We start from the raw sequence: 25,734 nt of genomic DNA, 5'->3' as shown, positions 1-25,734 counted from the left end.
GAGTCCAACCGTCGCCAGCGATTCCACCGGAGAAGGCTTGGTTTGGTGTGTTGCTTGTACTTATGGCATGGAGACGACTCCTACACCTGGAATGACTTAACGGACTAACAACCATGGCCGGGACCGACATTTTACTTCCTCATCCGATGGAAGGTTGGAGCAGATGGGAATCGAACCCAGAATCATCCGCTTACAGGAACAGCGTAACCATTCGGCCACGCACTGCCACCTGAAATGTGATATTTAATTTGAATCACGCTTACTTTTTTGTCTAATGAAAGTGAATTTTATTTTTTGTTTTCCAACTTTTGATACAATGTTCGTTATACTTTCGCTACTACTCTGTGAAAGTTCCTCCTTCCGCTTCGATGCCATCTACTGCTCGCGTATTCCTGTTAAGTATGCATTATTTTCCGCCAAATGTGTGCTTTACAATGGTAATCTTTCTTTATCGTAAGGCAAAATACTCTCTGTAAGAAAGAAGAAATAACTCTGCTCTGCCGTGCACACGCTTTTAGTCAGACACTTTGAAATCTCATGCTCAAGTTTTGTTCTTCTATCTCAAATTCCATTTTTCTTTTCATTCCCAGTTGATATTTCGGACGATGGGGTAATTTGTTTTTGCTAAAATTGTAAGACTTTGCTCGTATGATTTTTTTTGTTAGTTTAATGTACGTTAGTGAGATTATAAATAGCTAAAATGCTGTTTCGCCCTCATTACGATCTGGTTTCTCGTTATTTCATTCTTTCTTTTATATAAAGCTGTTTATTTGGCGTTTCAGTTATGTGTTTTATAATGTTTGATCCAAGTTGAAATTGTTTGAAAATCTATGTGTGAGTTTGTGGTGTTAAAATCTGGCTTCTATTTACACAAATGTGAGATGGATTCGGTTGAGTTCGACGGAATTTGAAGATTTTGTTTGTTTGTTTCTGTTATGCTGGACGTGTTTGAATGAAACTGAGAGATTTTGGCATTGCGTTGTCGGCGTTACAAAAAGTTAGGACGGGACCCGTTTTTTTCTCTTATATTTCTGCTGGCATCGAATTGACCTGTTCTGAAATGCTACATCGTATTGTTTTGGAAAGAAAAACTAAGGGCTCGAAGTTACACTAGTCAACAGTGAAAAAACACATTCTTATTAGTTACTATTGCCTTGCACTAAACACAGTCAAACGTTTTACAAAGTATCGAAAATATTTTCAGTGGATGCTCCAAAAAACAACTACATTTCCTCCTTTTAATTATCACGGTGTGTGGCAACACATTTGTCCCTTTCACAATTATTCGCAAAATTTGATTCTCGCGTTAGTTATAAATTGTGTTGTGTTTTTTTTTGTTTTAAAAAAGATGCTAAAATATTTACACTGGAGAAGGTTCACTACCTACGGACTACCGTATCATAAAAATGTTATGATTAGCTTCTTCAAATTGTTACTGCCAATTATGTTTTTTTTAAAAGATTTTTATTAACTACTATCACGAATTGATTCGCTTAATTGTTGTTGTTTTCACCGTCGAATGACTTAGCACTGTTGCTGCACCCAAAACACTGTTTTAAATTATGCCCTAATTATTGTGTCTTAGAATCCTATTCCAGAAGTAGAACTTTTTATTTCGATAGATCGGTACTCCTTTGCTTGATTATCAGTAGTTACAATTTGCTCAAACTGGCGATTTTCCAAATGCTTTACTTTCAGCTAATTATACTACCAAGAAGAAACAACACTCTGGACATTATAGGGAGACGAAGAAGACGATTTATCATAACGAACGATATTTTTGGTTTTTCTATCTATCTAAGAACAAACTAATCTGCCGATAGTACGCGGTATAGCTAAACTGTAGGTAGGTAGGTTTTGAGTTTTGAGTAGTCAAAAATCGATAAAGTCCACTAAGTCTAGGATTCGCTAGCCGAAAGCTCATTTAGGCTGTTACGTCGTCGTTTGGTAAGCTGCTTCCAGAACCGTCGATCGAGTGATTTGTCCTGCAGAGGGGGAAACGAAACTTTAACTCGTTATAATACCACTCCGCTACCTTTCGAAATATGCTCACATTGTCCTTCCGGGGCGAGTTCATCCGGCTCGAGTCCGAATGCGAAGTAGGAACGTCGCCACCGACGCCGTCACCGCTGTCTTTGGACGTGCTGAAGAACCGGTGCAGCTGGTTCTCCGAGTTGCGCCGCGAGAGGAAGGTGAATCTGGGACGAAAGTGGAGAACTTTAAACGAATTTCTTTCCGAATTTTTTTCAAATCTGTTTTGAAGGCATTTTAATTACCATTTTCAAAATTGAAATTTAATAATTTGTGTGTTTGATATAATATAGTTTCCAATGCAGAATAAAATCAGAAAACATTGGCAGACGGCTTACAAACTTTGTTCAACATTTGAAAAATGTAAAATTTTACAGAAACCAGACAAATGATCAAAGTGAGATCTAAGATAGTGAACCTGATTTTTCTTGAATTCAGACATATTCTCGATTGCAGGATAATTTAACAAAAATTAACTTTAAAAATTTTCAACATTTTATAAATATTTTGGTTTAAGGGTGCGCAGCAACCAAGGAAGTTGTCTTCTTATTTCAACATTGTCAAACGATCCTGCAAAAATCTGATGGTAAAAAGAGTCAAACTTTGTTGTGAATAACTTTGATGACAGAACTTTAGGGAATGAATAAAATATCATATTGATAGTTCCCGTAGTTTTGAAGATATTAAAAAGTCTGTAACAAAAATCTTGGTGCAAAAGATCTGGTTGATGTGTACCTTTAAAGACCGAAATGGCCGAAATAATTGCTTTAACAAAATTGGTCATTATTAAGCCATAGTTTTAATCAATTTGAGCAAAACAAAAAATAAAAGCAGGTTCGGTTATTGACAATTTACAAATTTTCGAACTATTTATTGATTAACATGGAGAGTAATTTTTTAATCGAATTTTAAGATACTTTCCTATCACGTGGTACGATTACGTGGTACATTGGTAATTCTCCGCCAACTCACACAGCAGTTGCTCCGACCCCTCTTCGATTTGCGTGAAACTTTGTCCTAAGGGGTCAATTTTGTTTCTGATCACGAATTCGAGGTTCTTTTTTGATATCTCATGACGGAGGGGCAGTAGGACCCCTTCCATTTTTGAACATGCGAATAAAGACATGTTTTTCAACAATTTGCAGCCCTGAAACTGTGAAGAGATAGAAATTTAGTGTCAAAGGGACTTTTATGTAAAATTGGACGCCCGATTGATAGCGTACTCAAAATTCCGAAAAAAACGTATTTTCCATCGAAAAAACACTTAAAAAGTTTTAAAAACTCTGCCATTTTCTTTCAGTACGCCATCAAATCGGGCGTCCAATTTTACATAAAAGTCCTTTTGACACCAAATTTCTATCTCATCGTTTCAGGCTGCAAATTATTGAAAACGTCTATTTTTCGCATGTTCAAAAATGGAAGGGGTCGTACCGCCCCACCGTCACGAGATAACAAAAAACGGACCTAGGATTCGTGATCAGGAACAAAAGTTACCTCTTAGGACAAAGTTTCACGCAAATCGAAGTGGGGTCGGGGCAACTTTTCCCGATTTCGTGTGAGTTGGTAGAGAATTACCCACATACAATTTTGAATCTGAGCAACCCCGAGCAGACGGTAATAACTTGGGAATAACCTTTTTTGATATTTGAAAATACTAAGCCAATAACATTTTGCGTTATTTATAACAAGATTTGTTCAGTATTGGGACTGATTGTTTATTTACCCAAATTGTTTTAATCACCTTAAATTGTATTGGAATTACGGGGGAGAGGGGGCAAAATGCACCCCCGGGGCAAAATGCACCTCCTGCTTTTCTCGGTATTTAAAATAATTTTCCAGGAAAAAAAATCATAGAAATTGGAAGCTTAACATTGCTAAACCATGCAGGAAAAATTTGAGCTACGCATTATAAAAACAGCTTAAGTTATTTGCAAAACTTTAAAATGTTGTGTTTTCATCTAATTTTCATTGTACTTTCATTATGATTTTTGGACAATATAAAAAGCATTTATTGATATTGTAAGTGTTGAGTAGGCCGTCCCAAAAAAATGAAAAGTTGTCAAATCTTTGGTGCTCACCCCTAGAATGATAGATTAGGATGTCAGGATCAATGTTTTCATACAACAAAAAATTCCCAAAAATGGTTTACAACTCGCGCGCGGAGCTTGAATGAAAAAAGTGCTTTTTTCGAGTATTTTTCAGAAATGCGCGTACAAATCATACTAAAATCATTCAAATTTGATCGCCGTGGTCTTCAAGTTATAGTTTAATGTCCCCTGAACAAATGCCTGTACAGACATGGTCCATAAAAGCTTGTGTTTGAGCATGGCAGAGCGTTTTAGGGAGAAAAAAATTGTATTTTTTAGCTAAAAAATTTCAAAAATCACTCCCCAAAACGAGCCAAAAAATTGTGCAGCCAAAATTAACGCATTCAGCTTTTAGGAAATTTTACGAGGATCATTTTGCTTTTTTTAACATTCAATTTATGTCCACGCAAAGCCGAGATATTTGCATTTTAGTGAACAAAAAGTAACGAATTTTCAAAATTCTTGGTATATAAGCGTTTTTAACACAAAACATGGACTACTATGATTACAAACGAGAAGGCATATATTTTGAATATTTTTATTTTGCTCGCTCAAAAACGATATTTGTTCATAAAATTACATGAAAAAACATGAGATTTTCTTACAATGTGACGTAAACGACAAATAATCATAAATCAAAATTAATTTCATTAAAGTACATATCTCCAAGCTGTGGACGTGATTTTTTTGCATGTAAATTCGAGTTAAACAAATTCATTTAAAAAAAACCTTTTTTTTTTCAAAAATACAGTCGACTCTCTGGCTGTCGATCTTCTTGATATCAATATTGCTCCATGTACCGATGAATTCTTCAGTCCCTTCAAGCTGCATACTTCGATTGTCTTTATTCCTCGATATTTTCTCTTGCTTGAAGGATCTTTTCCTCGACGGTCCCTTGGATTCAATTTACTTTAAACATCTATTCCGGTTGTCAATAATTTTACCTTTCCATGGCTTCTTTGAAAAACCATGCTTTGAAGGGTGTTTGACATTTCTTTGTTTGTGTTTGCTGGACGTTGCCATGATTCTCTCCCATAGCTGGTTAGCAAGAAAAACCAAATTTCAATCGAGTCTTCATTTTGCATCGTTCTGTAAACTGATGCTTCTCTTCCTCGACGGTCCCTTGGATATTGACAACCAGAGAGTCGACTGTAGTTGCCCATAAAAGCTTTTTTTGTTCATATCGAGAAGATTACAGAGTAGTATTAATAAATAAGTCGTTTACGTCACATTGTGAGAAAATCTCATGTTTTTTCATGAAATTTTATGAACAAATATCGTTTTTGAGAGAGCAAAATAAAAATCTTCAAAATATATGCCTTCTCGTTTGTAATCATAGTAGCCCATGTTTTGTGTTAAAAACGCTTATATACTAAGAATTTTGAAAATTCGTTACTTTTTGTTAACTAAAATGCAAATATCTCGGCTTTGCGTGGACATAAATTGAATGTTAAAAAAAGCAAAATGATCCTCGTAAAATTTCCTATAAGCTGAATGCGTTAGTTTTGGCTGCAAAATTTTTTGGCTCGTTTTGGGGAGTGATTTTTGAAATTTTTTAGCTAAAAAATACAATTTTTTCTCCCTAAAACGCCCTGCCATGCTCAAACACAAGCTTTTATGGACCATGTTTGTACAGGCATTTGTTCAGGGGACATTAAACTATAACTTGAAAACCACGGCGACCAAATTTGAATGATTTTAGTATGATTTTTACGCGCATTTCTGAAAAATACTCGAAAAAAGCACTTTATTCATTCAAGCTCCGCGCGCGAGTTGTAAACCATTTTTGGGAATTTTTTGTTGTATGAAAACATTGTTCCTGACATCCTAATCTATCATTCTAGGGGTGAGCACCAAAGATTTGACAACTTTTCATTTTTTTGGGACGCCCTATGTTGAGGTATAAATTTTTTGCCATAATCTTCATTATTCTATAGAAAGATGAGTCCAAAAACATAAAAAAAATCCATTTTTAATTAAATTTTCTGCAAAAAGCGTAGTCGGGGCAAAATGCACCGCTGTGATGCTCCTTTATAAAAACAGCGGTGTCATCTAGTGGTGACTAGTGAAAACTGATTTTACCCGGTGCATTTTGCCCCATGTTGTGGTGCATTTTGCCCCGTTGTTGTAGTGCATTTTGCCCCAATGTTGCGGTGCATATTGCCCCGCATGGTTGTTTGAAATGAATCAAAAATGTTTTTAGAAATATGATATTTTCGAACAACTGAGGTTTTTAAGACTTTTTTCACATAGGTGACGAAGTATAATAGTTGTTTTAGAACATCGAACAAAATTCTTCCACAGTAATGCTGTAATGGTTGAGAAATCACAGTTTTCCCTTAGGGGGTGCATATTACCCCCTCTCCCCCTAATAACAGTCTTATAACATTTCAAGTTATTCTTCAAAACAAATCTTTGTTAATATTTTTTGTTATTTTAACAACTAATCCGATCATCCCAATAACAGTTGGAGGTATTCTCCCAAAACAAAAAATGTTATTCCCAAGCTGTTCTGGCTTTCAATCAATAACAGACCGATAACAAATTTTGTTAAAATAACATAAACTGTTATTGAACTTTGATGCAAAAATGGATTTTGCAAGAATATTCCATAACACTTTCTGTTATTTTAACAGTATTTGTTATTGAAATGGCATGAATTTAGTTATTACCGTCTGATCGGGACTTTATGTTGTTTGTACCTCCCGAGCAGACGGAAATAACGTGGGAATAACATTTTTCGATATTTGAAAATACTTGGCCAATAACATTTTTGGTTATTTATAACAAGATTTGTTATTCGTCGTTATGAATTTTTTGTTATTGGATTGTTATTTTAATAACAAACTAATAACATTTTTAGTTGTTCTTCGAACAAATCTTTGTTATTATTTTTTGTTATTTTAACAACTAATCCGATCATCTCAATAACAGTTGGAGGTATTTTTCCATAACATAAAAAGTTATTCCAAAGTTGGTTTGGCCTTCAACCAATATCAGATCAATAACAATTTTTGTTATGATAACATAAACTGTTATAAAACGCTTATGCAAAAATGGATTATTCAAGAAGATTCCATAACACTTTCTGTTATTTAAACATTATTTGTTATTGAAATGGCATGCATTTTGTTATGACCGTCTGCCCGGGCTGGGCCAATCTATATCTTACTTACAGTTTGGACGATTTGCTTTTGTTGAAACTAGCTGTATGCTTCAGATGGGGGGAACCGTTTTGATTCAGCTGCGTCATGCAGTAGACTTTCTCCCGCCTCGCCAAACGTTCCAGGTCCGACAGAGTCTTTTCTTCTGCAATTCACAGTGACACGGAGTCAAGACAAGATCTAAAAGTACGGACATGTTGGGAACCTACCTCGCTCCACAGACCCAGAACTGTTCCAGGTAGCTGGGCTTTGCGCTTTTCGGCGATTGGGAGTAGGAGTATCCATCTTTGAATTGTTTTGCTGATATGATGAGCTCGTTCCGTTTTTCAGCGGGTGATCGCTGCTGGTGATGAGATTGGAAGTGCTGGGATTGTTGCTGGAAGCCGCCGCCGCCGCTGCCTCCTGCGCCGCCGTATGCTTGGCCAGAGCCACCGGAATGCTGTTGTAGCTGTTGACCCGCGAGATGATCCGGTTCATAATCACGTCCTTCCCACTGATCCGGTGGTATGTGGAGAGGTCGGGCCCGAGAATCGAAGTCAGATGATCCGGGCCAGGGTTGTAGCTGATCAGATCCTCGTCCCCGAGAATGTCGTGATTGAGGGCTAGCCGCATCTCCAGCTTCGGACTCAGCCCGTAGAATAGGGGTGGTGGTGGGGCGGTAGACGGCGGAGGAGGCAACGTGAGGATCGGCCCCGGCGCACCGGAACCCACCCCGGAACGATCGGTACCGCTTGCAGAGGGCATCCCGATGTTCAGGTGCGGCACAGATGCAGAGCATCTGTCAGCAACACTCCCATAGCTTTCGTCGGGCGTGGTCGTCTTCACCGTCTCCGGCGCTCGCTCGGCCAGGGGAGTCGACAACGGCGTGGTACTTACTGAGTCGGAGCCGGTGGAACCTCTTAAGTCCACATAGTCCAGTCGATGAGGATGAAGATTTCTTTCCGCTGCCGCCGCTTGCCCCTGCCAATTTTTCGAAAGTAAATTACCCGCTAATTATAAAATATCTACGGAATCAACAAACGGTTACATGAAGAAGAAGAAGTGGGGGGTTGCAACGGTAGTAACACAGCAATCTATAGGTCAGATCGGTACCGATTTTTTTTTGGGTTCAAACTTGTTTTTTTGGGTTTCAGAATCGTAAAACAACGAACAACGCGCTGTAACACACACACATATCACACATCTAGAGGTTGTACTGGAAAGAATTGGTCATGACTGTTTTATGCTGTTTGTTTCGTAAAGAATAACAGGCGCGCTAACTTAAGTATTTTGGCAAAACTGTAGAAAAAATAAGATACTTGTTAGTAATGTACAGAAAATCATGATAGTTTTCAATTTGCAGCATTATTTACAGAGTGCAATTTCAATCGCCAATTAAGAAATCGTTCAAATTTAATAAAAGTAAAGAGATCAGAAACACTCTAGGGAGAAGATCCAAGAAGAAACTTGCTTTTTTCGAAGGGAAAATTGCAGACCAAAAAGCTGTTTGAAGTTAGAGTAGAAATATTGAAAAAAATTAAGATGAATTTGATGGAACAACATGGAACTCTCTCAAAAGGAGCAATCGAAAGTCGAATGAATGATAACTACTCACGTCATTTTTTAGTGTTTGAGTGCATTTGTGACTATGTTTTAGTTTTTTTTTGTAGTAAAATGAGAGGGGTGAAAATATAGATAAACGAAATATGTCAATGATTTGATGCTGCGAGGGCATATTTTTGGGAATGATTTAAGAGAAGGTTTGAAATGCATTCAGAGTAGAACAGACTAAAGAAATGTAAAGAAATTGAATTAGCATATAATTGAAATTTCAAGGCATTGATATTGAATTATTAGCACGATTATTGGCACGACGCGAAAATAATTACTATCAATGCAAACTTATTCAAATATAAGAATATCAAAATTGAGCATCAGTAATTCACCAGAGATTCGAAACACATCTTAGTACAGATGCAGAACGACGATATGAAAACTTTAAATTGAAATGTCATGTCATGTCATGAAATATGGCTCATTCAAATACCGTGGCCACTCTTAGGAAAAGAGGGCGATTTGACAAATTTTTGTTGCATATTTTTAAATTTTTCTTTGCTTTTCCAATGTCAAAAGAAGCCATTTTTCATCATTAGCTTTGCCATACAATCTCCATACAATTTTACATAATGATAATAAAAAAGGATTTGTAAACACATGGGTGACATTGGGCAGGGATGTAAGATGAGGTCACTTCCGTGAAACATTCTGCACTTCTCTGTTTCTTGCGGGAGTGATGAAAAAATAATGTTTTGAGCTGATTTAACAAAACAAAAAACCAAAAAAAAATAATTTTTTTTCGAGATTTTCTACAAGTTCTACAAGTAACCACTTAAAAATGTACAAGCTTTATTGAAAAGAACAGAAAATTTCACAAGAGGTTGATTAATTAGGATTGAAAATTAAACTAACATTTTCTGAGATATCTTCCACTTCTATCCGCTTCTACTTTGACACTAAACAAAACTAATGTTTTGCTCAATTTGACCTTTATAAGGCTGTATCTCACTAACTAACTGTGTTTTGCCTAGGATTTTTCTTCATATATTTTTTTTATTTTAAATTGCATTAATTTTTAATTTTCAATTGTAATAAATATTATTTTTGATTGCATAAAAACATCTTTTGTGGAATTGTTACCAATTTATGCATTAAATTTGAAAACTGCAAGCATCATCAAAATCATTGTTAAGACATTTTCGATTGCAAATTTGATTCCGTAAAATGGCTTCTTTTGACTTAGGAATTGCATAGGGGAGAATGGGGAGACTTGATCCCCTTTTTTTGTATCGCACATAACTATGTCAATTTCTCACAAAACTATGAACTTTTTGCATGAATTGAAAGCTTAAACAGTTAACTATGTTTGGCTGATAAGGGTATTTAATCAGATAAACTCTTCGAATCATGTCAAGCGTTTTTAAAAAATATTTTAAACCGGCATTTCAAAAAGTTGGGGGTAATTTGATCCCCCTTTCAACATTTTGAAGAAATCTTAAGCAAAATGTTTCTTATTCATCCAAACTTTTAATTTTCTATAAGTTACAGCAATTTTACATTAAACCTATACGTTAGTGTTCAAAATATAACAAGTTTAGCATTCAAAATATTTGAAAACTTAAAATTTTCTTGTTTAGACCAAAATTGAGCATGTTTACAAAAGCTGGTAATTTTGTTCACAAAACTTTTGACAAATGGTTCAAACTGCAGTGAGTTATGTACAACTATACTAAAGGAAGCTATGTACGAAAACCCAGCCCAATTATTTAATCTTGAGGTTGATTCCAGTGACTGTAAAAATGCAGGGATCAAGTCTCCCTAAACGCACTTTTTTAAACAATTGATTGTAAAAATAGTTTGACGATAAATTTAACGTCAAATGTGTAAGGCGTCATCCATAAAGTACGTCACGCTCTAGGGGGGGAGGGGGGGTTGTCGCAAGTGTGACAAAGTGTGACAAGGGGGAGAGGGGGGGTACGTGAGACTGTGACGTCACGCTAGACTATTTATTTAATATTGAATTTTTTTTCTTAAATATAGCTTTAAAAATTTAATGTTTGATAACTTTTACTCATAAATCAAACACGATTCAAGGCTTTAAGAAACAGAGTTTTTGATAATAGATTTAATATGCTTAAAAAAACTGTGATGGTGATTTTTATCACTACAACATTGAACAAAATTTAAAAAATCCAAACGCAACCTGTAAAAATTAAAGACATTCTCGAATGAATTCCGAATTTCAAAATCATCCTTTTTATAAATCATGCCACACAGTAAAAAAATGTGTAAATTTCGAAGCTGTGATTTCTGAAGGTTGAATTTTACAGATTTATTGATGTAAATTTACCTCAATTTAGACTCAAAAAGTGTCATTACACCAGAAAAGTGGTAAAATTACTCATTTTCAGAGGTAAAATTACACATTTTTTCTGACATAAAAGATGTACCCCTTTCAGATGTAATATTACCATGATTTTTTTTACTGTGTAAAATTGTACAAAAAACAAGATAGTGCGGAGGGGGGGGGGGGATCCGACAAAACGTGACGTACTTTCTGAAGGGGGGTCAGAGCCAGCGTGACAAAGTGTGACATAGGGGGGAGGGGGGGTTAATTTTGGCCGATTTTAGCGTGACATACTTTATGGATGACGCCTAAGGGTTTCGTAGTTTATAAGTTTATCAAACAATTCATGTAAAAAAAATATTTTTTTGAATAATTTTTGTGTGTTTTCTATACTTATCAAAACAAAGAAAAAAGATCTCTTGGAAGTTTTTTGCAGCACTTTTTAGAAAAATGTGTGTAACTCAATCGAAACATTTTTTTTTCTTTGTTTTCTACAATGAGTTTTAGTCAATTTCACACAACTTTCTAGAACAAAGCTAATTGTTTTACCCACATGCTGACGAGATACAGGCTTGGGATCAAGTGTCCCCGGGGATCAAGTCTCCCCACTCTCCCCTACACATAATTTTATCTAAATCAAAGCATATGAAATCATTTTTTTTATTACTAAATTCAAGAGAGTGTTGTGTTTCCTGTTAAAATTGAGCGGTAAAATTTATGTGTATATTGAAAACTTTGTAAAATTTTATTTTATTTCTCAGCATTGAAACCGAGATTTGAAAATATGACAAATTTAAATTGAGTTCTTTTAAACAATAGAATAGTTATTTCAATGGCTTAGTGACGAAAACCCATGAAGTATTAAATAAACAGCACTTACATTGCTTTGAACCCGGATGTAAATAGCTTGGTGTCAGTTCAAAACAGAAAATACTACAAGATATCGCGAGCCATATAGGATAAGCAAGGAGGCCGTAATTTTTCTACCCAATTGATATGCTAGGAAATACAAATGGCATTGGAAATGTGGCGAAAATTATTAAAATTGTAAACATTTTTTGAAGCGGTAAGCTAGAAAACGATCCTGCTAAAACTTTCTTTTCGTTGGATTCAGTAAAATCCTACTTTTAAAACCAATATTAACTCAATTTGAGGAAATAGGTCCAAAATAGGTACAAGGTCCAAAATTTGATCAATAAATGGAAATGGAGTGCAGTCCGGATTACCATTTTAATACTTAATTTTAATATTTTAATATTTATCAATCCGCTAATTGGGAATACTGTTATGAAAGTTTGTTTATCAAGCACAATGCAAGTTTATGTTTTATTTTATAATTTTTATGTTTTGTTCAGACCATTCCAAAATTTTCGAAATAAATAATGGAATTTCAAAGTTGGATGGTTCCAAGTGTCAATGTTTTACTTCAACATTTTCGTTATTTAATTATCTAAGGTTTTTGAAATATTTGAAAAAAAAAACTGTTTCAAAATTGTAAGATGACTATACTAGACATTATGATAAATTTGGTGTATAAATTATTAGCAAAAACCAAAAATTCCGCAAAATTTTCATAAAAAGCAAAGCGTTTTACGATTCTCAAGCTCGCAACTCGGATGCAAAAGTTCAACGGAAACAAGTCAGTAACTTGGCAAGAACCTCTGAAACGTGCCATCAATACGTAGTAAACAGTAACGAATCAAAGCTCTACGAACGGGGTTAAAAATGTGATGTAGCCCGATATCCATATGAAGTTCAAACAATAGGGCGCATACATCGTATCATTGATATTGGATACTACGAAACTCATAACGTAAAAAATATATAAAAGGGTGAAGGAACTGGCATTACAGACTGTATTTTTCACATCCTACCTGTTTGTCACGTCCACTCAGGGGCTTACTGTCATCATCCGATTCGCAACTTTCACTATCCTCCTCAAACAACGGTTCTAGCTTTCGTCTAATGGATCAATTCAAGATAAAATCAACACACACGCAGAATAAAAAGAAACAATTGGAATTAACATGGACTAGTCTAGTGTTTTCTAAGACTATATACTATGTAAACTAGTTTTTTTTGTGGTTGTTGAAGTTCAAAATTCTATTCCTAGCGCACCTAAAGGTAGACTATTTGTGTCTAGTCTAGTTCTAGGAGCAACCTTTTAATGTAAAACCAGTTCACGCTACGTAGATCTAGACTACCAAGCTCAAAAGGGTTCTGCTCGATTCACTGATCGTGATCTTTATTAAGCAAGGTAGAACTGGCCTCTTAAGCTTTGTAGTCTAGATATTAGAGAAACAATCTACAGGTACCTTGGCAAGAGTCCCCTCACGGCACTCGCGGTCATCGGCGGTGCCATCAGCAGTTCGTCCATCATCAGCTCGGTATCATCATCTCCGGTGTACGAGGACGAGGACTTGGTCGGTGACTTGTGGCAGGGAAGAAATAATGAACTAACACAGCTTAAACAAACAGATTCAACTTACCGAGTGCGTTTGTTCGATGCTGCCGAAGATTTGCATGTCATCGTTTTCACCCCCACTCGTGGGCGTGCCCCAAACCTCCTCGCCCGAAGTGACCGAAGTTTCACCCTCGACATCACCGGCCACTTCGGCGTCCTTGACGTTGCCAACGCCCTCCCCGCAATCAACTTCGTCTTCGTCATCGGCTGTGTTGCCCCGGCCCAAATAGCGATCGATGAACGCCCGCGACTCTTCGATAAAATTCCCTGCCCGAGCCGTCCAGTTCATGAAGGGCTGGGCGTTGCCGTCGTATACCTCCTTGGTGATGATTTTGATGTCTAAAAGTTACACAAGGTTAAGTGTTAAGTGCGCAAACTGCGGTGGTAACCGCGCAGCGAATTCCCGAACATCTAATGAAATAATTATAAAGAAGTTATCACTCACCTCCCTCCGAGTCCTCTTCCGACGAGTTGTACGTCTTGTCCGTCTCATCGGACGGCACCCGCTCCAAACTGGACATCGTTCCGTACCGTTTCATCCCGGTGCTCAGCGCCCGATACGGCGGCTCAGCGATCTCATCTTCCGGCGAATTGTCCGGCGAGTACTCATCGCCGTCCGCGTCGTGACTTTCGTTGATCGACCCCAGATTGAGTCGGTTGGAGTCGTTCCAATTCAGAGTCATGTTCTGCTTGCAGTTACTGTTCAGGGCATCCGGCGTCGGTGGCACAACCGCTATCGTGGGAACCGCCTCAAAGGGGTCCATGTGGACGAGGTGTGCCGCCGGATGGATCTGCGCTAGCCCGATCAGCATCAGCGACCAGTCTTCAACGTTGTTGTTATCGGTGGTGGGATCTGCGTCACATCGACTAGTTCGCAGCTCGGTAGCGCTCGGATACCCGTTGACCTTGGGTGACTCGGTCGTGTTAGCGTTAACTTCGTTGACGTTCTTCAGGATTTTGACGCGCTCGTGCAGCAGCTCGTCCGGACTGAGCGTGGTTTTTTCGAAGTCTTTCGGGGTACACTTGCAGTGGCAGGGAGTTTGGCACTTGGACTTGTAGCTACTAATGCCTAGAGCCGGCGGCGGATTCGCTCGATGAGGACGGTGGTGTGGTGGCGGGGTCGGTGACGTCGGCACTTCCGGCTGAGTTTGCGGTCCTTCGCTAGGACTGCATTCGTCCGGTTTCGTCGGGGATTTGCTGTTGATCGTCAGCGTGCTCGTGGAAGAAATGCTCGAGGGACTCTTGTTGAGACTGCTGCCGGTCGTCGAGGCCGATACACAGCACCGCGTGGACGAAGCTTGGCTGTGCTGAACCGTGAGGGAGTTGTTACTCGGGGAGTTTAGGCGACTTTTGCAGTTTTTGTGGCACTGCCGGCACACGGATATGGTGTCGACTTTGTTGCTTAGCGGGCTCGATCGGACCGTGATCTGTTGGAATAGCGATGTTTAACATGTTTCTTCCTTTAAATCTATTTTTTTATTTGATTTAGATGAAACATTCGTTGAGCAATCATTATGTGGGTCATTCCAACTCGATCGTATCGGCAAATAAAGTCATCTTTATCCGATCAAGTCTAAATTTAACAGTAGATTGACGTTGTCGTGCTTTCTTGTCGCACGTCGCTTTTTGACGTTACGAGAAAAACGCGTTTTAATGTTTGTCCTTGAACAAACAAAAAATAGAGCACGCAATGTAAACAATAGCAAACACGTTTTGTTTGGCTGACCATTATGTGCATTGTCCCGAAGTTTGGTTGAAGTTGGTTGCTGGAGTCCCGAGTTATAATAACTAATGTTTACGGTAGTCGGGCATGTACGTGTGTCAAACGCGTTCTAACCTGAAATCCTTTTGGCCAGTTGTCGCACTGAAAGCAATTTTCAGAGTGTGTTAACATAGCACGACAAGATAGAAACTTCTTTCGTAGTGACAACAATGCACGAAGTTTGTTCGGTTTTTATTATCTAAGGATTGAAATCGAATTGTTGGGAATCCGCGAAGGTCAAAGCGCCACAAAATGGCGTTCTTAACTCAATTTGGTCCAGAATGCACGTGCGACAAGATAGCACGACAACGACGAGATGCTACCAAATCAAACTTGTATAATACATAATAATATGGATTAAATGAGCAAAATTTCAAAATACTGCATTTTTTAAAATTATTTAAAAATATTACTCGGGTGAGTTTTCAAAAAGCCGTAAGAGCCACCGTGACCTCTGACACTAATGTTTATTTTTCTCCAAATTGTAATAAAATTTCATTTATTTATGGTTTGGTGCACTTGAAAGACGTGTAGATGAACAATCTTATGAATTTTTGAAATTGGTTTTTCGTAAGTAGGTCGAATACCGATTCAAAGAAGGCTTCGTTTACCATTGGCTCTTACGTCTTTTTGAAAACTAATCCGAGATTAGAAACTTTAACTTATTTTAAGCAATAGATAGTTGAAATATTGTTAAACTTTTTGGATTGATAGTTTCAAGGAAACAATGGATGATAAATTGTAAAAGGAAGAACACATGTTCAGCTAAATTTAAGAAATATGTTAAACAATTTTTCTCCCATTTGCTGTACTCACCTGACTATCCGAAGTCGTACTCTTGGACACGCTCCTATTATCATCCTCCCCATCGAACGTGGAACTGTCCTCGGTATGACCCCCATCAGTGAGCTTCGATGTCGACCCACTTCCACCCGCCACCGACGACGCCCCGATCCCATTGACCTTGACCGCCGCCGTCGTCGTCGTCGTTCGGCACAGATTTCCATCCGGGTCGACCAGCTTCAGCTCCTTGGACCGGTTGGTGACCTGCTCGAGGGACCACTCCTCGATCGCCAGCTCCGGATCCGAGTCAATCGGATCGGACTCGACGACCTGCTTGTCCAGCTGACCCTTCATCCACTGGGCCAGATGTAGGGCACTGCCCTTCGGCACACCGGTCTTGTTCAGGCTTCTACACTTTTCATCGATCAACTCCTCGACCTGCTTCGGGACCTTACTCGACCTCGACTGTGGGCGATCACATTGGGCGGGGGACATCGCGACATCGACATGTTTTTGTTTTTTTTGGAATGCATGTGGAAGAGAGACATAGAGAGAGAGTGAGACAGAGTGGTGAGACAAGATGAGACAGAGTTGAAAAAGGGTTGTGAACTGTGGGTGTGATGCCCAAAATTGAACGCTTGTCGGTCTTACTGAGCAAAAGGACTCTCTCCTAAGCAAATCCTAACCTCAAAATTTACGCAAAGTGGTCCAAAAAAAAACGATGTTGCCCAATGAAATCGCTGCTCACAAGTCGTGGTCCGTAGGGAAGCTGATCGACCTTAGTTTAGTTTGGCTTTTAAACTCTTTTCGCCCATAACGAATGAAACCAACAAGCGTTTAATTTTTAGGTAAAATAGATTTATTTCCACGCTTCTGCACTTAAATTGTATGGCCTAGTTTGGGGTTCCTTGCTAAAAATGTGATTTTTCATAAGCTACCTTAACCGGAAGAGGTCACACTCAGGTTGTCGATTTTTTTTTCTATTAATTTGTTTTCACTTTTGAATGATTGGCGCTTCGAGTAGCAAACACTTAATGATATTCACCTGGTACGCTAGTATTGTGTTTTGCTCTATCTATACTAACTTTGTGTGTGTGTTTGTGTAAAATCATACGTATTTTGACCCGATGAAAGCTGGAACGACATGTATAATTGTAGTAAAAGTTTGCTGTTCTAAGTGTTTCACCTTAATTGAGTAACAATCTCCTGGACATTTTGCTGTAATCAGTGTAGGTTTAAATTCCATTTCGTGTAATAGACGGTTAGATTTTTTAAGCAAATTTGACCACATATCGTATTTTTCTCTAAATCCTTACCACGCTACACAGTATGGTATAAATTTTGCTTTTGGACTTTCGGTTGAGTTATTTAGATTAATCAAAATACTTTGGCAAGTGCAGTTTCACCTCAGCGTTGTTACTTTGTAACTAGAGTTCTCGGGTTTGGTTTGATTTGCAAACATGCGTTCTTGAATCTGTAATCTTATGATTAAACTATAACTGTTTGAATATTTAAATCATAAAATGGACGAAGTGAAATTTCTACAATATTGTTTTGCTTTCAATGCCTTAAATTCGTTGATTTACGTCATTTCGATGAGGTTGCAACTAAGACTTTTTTTTATCGAATTCGCTTAGTATTAAATAACATTATAATTTTGAAATCCTTAATAAAATGATGTAAAACAAACTGTCTACTGATAAACACAAAAAATATGTGTTTTTTTGTTATTTGATATATTTAACATATAAGTTATACTTTATGAATGATCATGATTTGATGAGCAATTCTACTTCAATGAGCAACTAGATTGGACTAATTCTCAGATTTGATTGAAACCTTGGTTGATATTTCAAGACACGTTTCTTTATAACAGGCTCTTTTTTCAGTCAAATCAGGCAAAAAAGGGAAACGGTCAATAGAGCTATCTACGTGCGCATGTATTGCGTGTACGTACACGCAATACATGCGTACGTAGATAACTCTATGACAGTGATTGTCCGAAATTTGAACGACTAGTTCGACTCTCACCATCGACTCGACCGTTGAATGCTGACTGAGCGCGCCTGTTATAATCTTCATGACGAAGAGTCGCCAGTGAACGCACACGAACTCAAACCGAACGAATGCTGAGTTGAACACTTAAGAGTTCTAATTTTGTCTTTTTTCTCTCTTTTTTGTCTTTTTTCTCTCTTTTTTGCTTTTGAAGACTTTTTCTAGCTAAACATTGCAATAGGGCCGAAGCCGAAGGGTAAACAAAGAGTCTATCCTGCTCGTTCCTAATATAAACATCAACTGACATGAGCAGGATAGACTCTTTGTTTATACTTTGACTTTGGCCCATTTACATTGTTTTGCTTGTTTTCTTCTGTTCTTCATCCACTTTGTTGGATGGTATTCGAATGGCTCAGACAGGTCGACAGTACAGTTTGTCTAGGACAGTTTCCCCTGGACAGTCTGTAGTCGACAGGCCCTGTCACTCCAAGTAGATTAAATATCGATCGGCTGTATTGTAACTGCATTGCGTTTCTTTGACACATTTGCGGTAACTTTCACTACGAAAAGTTCAAGTTGACTGCAAACTTTGAAACACAAGCAAAACGAGTGCCATGCCGATAGCAATCAGACCAATCGTTGGCTGTATGTGAATCATGATTGGTCGCGCGCTTTAATCAGCACTGAGTCAATGATTTCTAATACTTGGAACGAAAAATGTTCCTTGAAAAATGATCCGCCCCAATAAAAAAATATGTGTTGATTGAGGTATGTTAAATTGAAAAAAAATCATTGTATGATAAAAACCTTATCCTTGAAGGTTATTTGCCCAACGTTTCAACCAAATCGAGTATGTTTGAGTGTAGAATCAGCAATTTGACGATGTTATGTGATGGTGGATGATGCATGAGATGTTTTAAAGTCTTCAAAGTATTCCAAAAGTTCAATTTCGATTGCACAAAGTTACTTGACAGCAAAAACCACTGCACTGCTGATTGCCACTTGGTTACACGTTCTCGGTCACCTGCTGCTGCTGCTGCTGCTCTTCCAGCAGCAGCGCACAACCGGCCCAGATCTCGTTGCTATTGAAGCAGATTTGCAAGAATAACTATAGATCCAGCAAGTTGGGTGGCGTCGGCTGCGACGGTAGCATCCCAAACGGATCTTCGTCATCTCCCATAAATTCGGTCTCCGTTACGTCGTTCCCGAACGACGGGTCACAGTTGACCTGGTGAAAGTCCAGATCGAGCTCGAGCAGATCCCAGGATCCGCCGTATCCGCTTGCCAGCAGGTACTTACTGCAGTCATCTTCAATTGGAGAAACGGCGGCGCTTGGCGCGGAGGACGTCTTGAAGTCGTTCGAGAAGGTTTCCGAGTTCCGGTGGGAAGAGGATGGCGACACGTTAGGCGGAGGAGTGTCTGGCGTGTTGACGTAGTCTCCACTGAGCGAGTGATTGTCTTCGGAATCTTCGGCACTGTCGATGAACGAGCGGCCCACCGAACTCAGGCTGAACTCTACCACGGAACGCATGTTGTCACGAGATCCGCGCGAGAAACTGTTCAGGATGCGTTCCCGGGTCGATTGAACCTGCTTCGCGGGTTGTTCCGAGGAAGTGTCCTCGCTGGAGCTCTCGGTTGGATTGTTTGGTACTTTTGGGAGATAGTTACTGTTCACGTCGTCGATCTGGGTTGTGGGTTGTGATTTGTGGAAGTCATAGTTTGTACCATTGTTCAACGCTAGTTCGGGCAGTTCCGAAATCGATCCCGGAACGGTCGACAACGACCGGTAGCTCCTGTTCTCCAGCGTGATGCTGCGAGCCGCCGATGACATGCTAGTGTACTTCTTAGTGCTATACCCTAACGTGGTGTTGGTGCTGGACACCGAATTCACCGGCAAGTTGTTTTGCAACGAGGAAACACTACTGTAAGAGGACGCTAACCCTAAACTAGAACACACCTGTTGATTCTTCAGATGAATGCTGTCCAGCGAAGGGATCTTCACTGATGCCATCGAGGCCGCCGTCGTACCGATGTCTCCGATGGGCACCAGCGTCTGCAGGATGTCTGGGGAGTCCAGTGGACTGCTCAACGGCGTCGACCCCAAGGTGGCATTGACGAGGAATCTGCAAAGAACCAACTTAGAGATTCTAACAATTTTCTTCAAATTCTTCATGACTCACATCTGCCGGGTCAGCAGGTTCTGCCAGACGGCTTTCAGCTCAGCCGACGGTGCTCGCAGCACAATGTAACGCTTCTTAGAGTTGCGCTTGGGCGTCCGGGTCAGGTCCGGGGCGCAATGGACGGTCGGGCTTTCGATTTGGCGCCCGTTCGGGTCGATCGTTATCCGAAACTCGGTGTCTGGGAGGGCATTAAATGAAAAACAAGAAAAAAATACTTCCAAGTTAGTGATCCGATTCATAAACCTCTTTTGATCAAATCCACTCACTCTTTTTCCGTATGTTAAAGCACGAATCCGTAATGTTCGTAAGCGCGATCGGTTCCTCCGTGATGAACAACACCCGGTCCCGGCTCACTTTGGCGAACAGCAGAATATCACTAAACAGCAGCGTCCAGTACGGTTTCACCGACCGACCCTCGACCCTGGACAAGTCGCCCCCTGGTGACGGTTTAGAAAACCATTAGAATAGAGTTTTATTTTGAAAAGATTCGCAGAAATTACCAAAAATCCACTGCCTTCCATGGGATGCGAGCTGGAATGGTTTGCACTTGGTGAACACCATCCTAGCTTCCAAGTCTTGTAACGTCAACAGTGGACGACCCTCTCCGATGGGTTCCATCAGTCCACCGCCGACGGTGATCTCTCGATACGCCGCCTAGTAATTTATAGAAATTTTAATTAAATTTAAATTTTTAAGCATTTTTATTTCCGTTAAAATACCTGCAACTCGTTGATGATGCTGTTAAAATTGTTATGCTCTTCACTATCTACACGGCAATTGGACGCGATCATTTGGACTAACTTTAAGATTTCCCTAAAATGCTGCAACGGTCGATGTATGAAGGTGGTTAGGTCCGGACGCTTCCGTGGCACCGGTGGCTCCGTAATAAAACTCATAAAATCACAGCTCGAATTTCTAGATTTGTTCACCTGTTGATTAAAAGTCAGCAATTACTTTTACCATAATTTTGAAACAAATGTTCAAACCAACCAGCACGCAGTCCGCTTTCTTCAGGCCATTGCAGTACTTTTTGTAGGCCGCACACAGGGCCGTACACTTGGACACGTAGACGCGGGAAGCGAAGTGGATTTGAGGCTCGGTTTCATCTTGGATGATTTGCTCTAGGATGTCCTCCGATATCCGCGAAAGCTGTAATACTAAATTTTATAAAAATATCTTTCTCGAAAATACACTAATCAGTACAAACCTCGTCGATGTTCTGAAAGAGCGTTTTGTGGTCGTTCGGCGAGATGAGATCCTTGCGTTCGCGTAGCGGATTCACGAACCGATCGATGCCAAAGTTGATAGCCGTCACAAAGTGCTGCTCACGGCTGATCAGCTGGTACAGGAACTTTCGCCGATGGTCGTCAGGCAGCTGTTGCAGAATTGACTGGAACGAGAGTTGAAAAATTGTTAGAAAAGCAGAAATAAAAATTTAGAGAACGTCCTTTGTGAAATTTTGTATGTGTTCTAATGGTTTAGGCAATTCTTGAAACAATCAACAAACGGTCTCTATTGCAAGTTTTAGTTCGATCACAGGAGTCCCAAAGATATTCCTATCCAGCGCAGCGAATGACCAATAGGTCAGAGTCATAAATCATAAATCACAAATCATAAATCATAAATCATAAATCATAAATCATAAATCATAAATCATAAATCATAAATCATAAATCATAAATCATAAATCATAAATCATAAATCATAAATCATAAATCATAAATCATAAATCATAAATCATAAATCATAAATCATAAATCATAAATCATAAATCATAAATCATAAATCATAAATCATAAATCATAAATCATAAATCATAAATCTTAAATCATAAATCTTAAATCATAAATCATAAATCATAAATCATAACTCATAACTCATAAATCATAAATCATAAATCATAAATCATAAATCATAAATCATAAATCATAAATCATAAATCATAAATCATAAATCATAAATCATAAATCATAAATCATAAATCATAAATCATAAATCATAAATCATAAATCATAAATCATAAATCATAAATCATAAATCATAAATCATAAATCATAAATCATAAATCATAAATCATAAATCATAAATCATAAATCATAAATCATAAATCATAAATCATAAATCATAAATCATAAATCATAAATCATAAATCATAAATCATAAATCATAAATCATAAATCATAAATCATAAATCATAAATCATAAATCATAAATCATAAATCATAAATCATAAATCATAAATCATAAATCATAAATCATAAATCATAAATCATAAATCATAAATCATAAATCATAAATCATAAATCATAAATCATAAATCATAAATCATAAATCATAAATCATAAATCATAAATCATAAATCATAAATCATAAATCATAAATCATAAATCATAAATCATAAATCATAAATCATAAATCATAAATCATAAATCATAAATCATAAATCATAAATCATAAATCATAAATCATTAGAGCAAAATGTTTCTACATTTATTCAACGATAAAAATAATAAGTTTTGAAACCACATTCGCGTTCTTTTTTGTTTAGTATGCTCTGTATCTCTCTCTTTTTTAGTTTTTTCATTTCATTAAAATGGCCCAAACTCATGATACAAACATATTAACTCATTAAAACAGCTCTCAATAAGGTTTTGTGAAAATACACCCATAAAAATATTTCCAACTGCAAACAAATTATAGTGAAAAAGAATATGATCGAAACAAATTTAAAAACTACTTTATAGAATAACCGTACCAGAAATATTGGTGGCCTTTAATAATAAAATATTTTCTTTGAAAACTGGCTCATTTTTTCATTTGTACTGTAGAAAATCTTGACATTAGACAATTACCAAAAAAAAAAATAAATAAAATAAAATTGAAAAGCACAGCATCTGACAAAATATTTCTTACACTCGTAAATAAACAATTTAAGTTATTCTAAATAGATATTCTACCGCTTTGTGATCTAGACTGATAGAAGACAACTGTACTAAATTTCTGAGTTCGTTTCACGGATGCATTCGGCTGCATACAATATTGCATCCAACAAGGCGTTATGTTTCCGCATAATTCCTATTGGAAATTATGCTACATACGCGCAACTAATGTTGTATGAGGGTATTTTATCCATTCACATTAAACGTTTTCATATTGGAAATGTTTTAGGAAGTTGTACAATACGAAAATAATGTAAAAATTAAATCTTCGTTAACATAAATCAATTCTTTGGAAAAATCATCAATATTAAATTTAAACAGATTCTTAAATAATACTCACACACATCTTAAATTGTTTTGTGAAGATTTTAATAATTGTTTGTTAAGTTGTTCGATAAATTTACAAATTCAATATCTGCTCGCCAACATCTAAATACTTTTTTTTAAATTATGTTGTCCGCATTCGATAACTGTCCCATACAAATTCACTTTACAAATTGTACGTTCAACGTATCGAACCAATGCTCTCAAAAAAGCTTTACACTCGATTTATCACCTGTCTTGTTGGCCTCCCTCATACTCGCCTTCAACTCCCTCAAAGAATATACCTATATCGACATTTTCCTTAGGAAGCCCGAGCTATTTGCATTATAGAGCAGTCAGTAGTCAGTAGTTCAAAGTCGAAGTCGTCGGAACAAGGAAATCGAAACCGAACCGAACGGGAAATGTAAACAAATTCATTATATCCGTGTTTACACGCGTTGATTGGGCGGAATTGATTGCCACCGAGATTCCTTGCTCGCTTGTTTGCTCATCCTTTCGAAGGGCAAACATAATACCTAACAGAATAAAGGAGTTTTTTTTATTGATGCTTATTGAGATCTAACGGATTTGGGAGCAGTAATAGAGGGAATAGATGTTATGGAATAGTCATAAGTGGTTCAAAATTCATTCGAAATCATTCCGTCATCAGGGGTGACATTGGATCTGGGGGGTGAGATTGGGTCATCAAATTTTTGTATGAAGGTATTGATAAAACTGCTCACACAAATCGTTCATTGAAGCAATCACGGTGTAGGAGTCGTCTCTTAGGTCTAGAACAAAAACAACAACAAAAATGTCGGCTTTGTTAAAGTCACTGGTCGGCAGTTCGACTCGCAATTCAAAGGTCGTCAGTAGAGCGTCCATGTCAAAAACCTGTAAATAGATATCAAACCTTTTGTGCTCACCCCTAGAATGATAGATTAGGATATCAGGAACCATGCTTCCATACAACAACAAATTCCCAAGAATAGTTTGCAACTCGCGCGCTGAGTTTGAATTAAAAAAGCGCCTACATTTTGAGCAATTCTAACAAAAATATTATACATATTAAATATAAACAGAATTTAGTTAAATAGAGAAGAATCTGGGAAATGGTAAAATCCTTTTTAAAAACACTTTGACCAAACAAAAAAAAAAAAAATACGGGTCTAATTGTTTCGGCCAAGGAAACCCAAGAAAAAATTTGAGTCCGATCGGAGAACTTTTTTCTCGATTTAGGCTCTTTTTAAATGGAATTGCTGTATTGTGATATTGACGTAGACTTACGTCTTTGTCGAAGGTACCGGGGTGTCATCCGTCAAACGCTTATATCTTCCTTCCCTCTAATTGAATCGACACGATTTATGTTCCATTCGATTCGAAAATTATTCAGCAATTTGCTATAAAACTTTCATTGTTGGAAAAATAGTTTAACTATTGAAACAATTGAATGTTTTAAAATGTTTTCAAAATGCACAGATTTTGTAAGCAAAATGAGCGCTTCCCACTCACGGACGGGAATGTCAAGTACCTATTTTGAGGGGAAAATTATCCGAGCAACGCGACCGAGTGTCGGTCGCGAAAAGGAAGGGAAGTAGCGGGCCGAAAGGCTATATAAGAACGCGCGCCAGAGCCCATTCTATCATTCACGTCTCAGACGTCGGACCGGCAGCAGCAGCAGGAAAGCTCAGCCCAGAGCAGCAGCAGCAGGAGAGAGACCAGAGCAGCAGCAGCAGGAGAGAGGGACCAGAACTGGAAAAGAAGAGCGCATCGCCTTCTCGTCGTCACCGTCAGCCAGTTGCCTCTCGATGGCCGGACCGTTTGGATCTTTCGTGGTTGCCGTGGTTCGGAGTTGCCTCACTTCCCGTCCCTCGTCCCACCCGGGACGAGGCATCAACGAGATGAGGCGCGCGCCTGCTGCCTTCTGCTGAAGAGCCTCTCGTTGGTCAAGCCGTGGTTGTGAAACAACAACTAGCTCGTCGCATTTGCGGCGAGCGCTTCTGAAAGAATTGCGTCGTGTCCAATTCCAAACTGTTGAAAGAGTTGCCTAACTCCCCGTCTCTCGTCCCACCCGTGATGAGTCGGTGAAATGCCTTTCAGGAACTAGTGTTGGTCTTCGGGGGTGACGGATTGCACAGCTTTC

The 25,734-nt window shown here is 38.3% G+C and overlaps 1 protein-coding gene across 5 annotated transcripts in view; it reads right to left on the bottom strand.

The window, feature by feature from the left end:
* Positions 1-649: 649 nt before the first annotated feature.
* Positions 650-25,734, bottom strand: part of LOC120421448 (uncharacterized) — a 51,128-nt gene continuing 26,043 nt past the window's right edge. Inside the window, exons 6-21 of one of the 5 annotated variants that reach the window (XM_039584654.2) lie at positions 21,557-21,739; positions 21,340-21,498; positions 21,069-21,278; positions 20,850-21,003; positions 20,616-20,786; positions 20,350-20,527; positions 20,127-20,292; positions 16,208-16,639; positions 14,075-15,056; positions 13,655-13,968; positions 13,481-13,596; positions 13,040-13,127; positions 7,492-8,242; positions 7,295-7,427; positions 2,054-2,198; positions 650-1,985 (exon numbers count right to left, since the gene is read on the bottom strand). In XM_039584654.2, the coding sequence (XP_039440588.1) occupies positions 1,899-1,985; positions 2,054-2,198; positions 7,295-7,427; positions 7,492-8,242; positions 13,040-13,127; positions 13,481-13,596; positions 13,655-13,968; positions 14,075-15,056; positions 16,208-16,639; positions 20,127-20,292; positions 20,350-20,527; positions 20,616-20,786; positions 20,850-21,003; positions 21,069-21,278; positions 21,340-21,498; positions 21,557-21,739 (4,269 nt within the window). In that variant the 3' untranslated portion in view covers positions 650-1,898. Of the gene's footprint in view, positions 1,986-2,053; positions 2,199-7,294; positions 7,428-7,491; positions 8,248-8,396; positions 8,765-8,876; positions 8,908-13,039; positions 13,128-13,480; positions 13,597-13,654; positions 13,969-14,074; positions 15,057-16,207; positions 16,640-20,126; positions 20,293-20,349; positions 20,528-20,615; positions 20,787-20,849; positions 21,004-21,068; positions 21,279-21,339; positions 21,499-21,556; positions 21,740-25,734 lie in introns of those variants that run through there. The other 4 variants (XM_039584656.2, XM_052709042.1, XM_052709041.1 and 1 more) reach the window with 4 other exon arrangements.

The sequence above is a fragment of the Culex pipiens genome, chromosome 2 (genome assembly GCF_016801865.2).
Source record: "Culex pipiens pallens isolate TS chromosome 2, TS_CPP_V2, whole genome shotgun sequence".
In the NCBI taxonomy this organism is placed as follows: domain Eukaryota; kingdom Metazoa; phylum Arthropoda; class Insecta; order Diptera; family Culicidae; genus Culex; species Culex pipiens.
This window is presented reverse-complemented; position numbering and strand designations above follow the sequence as displayed.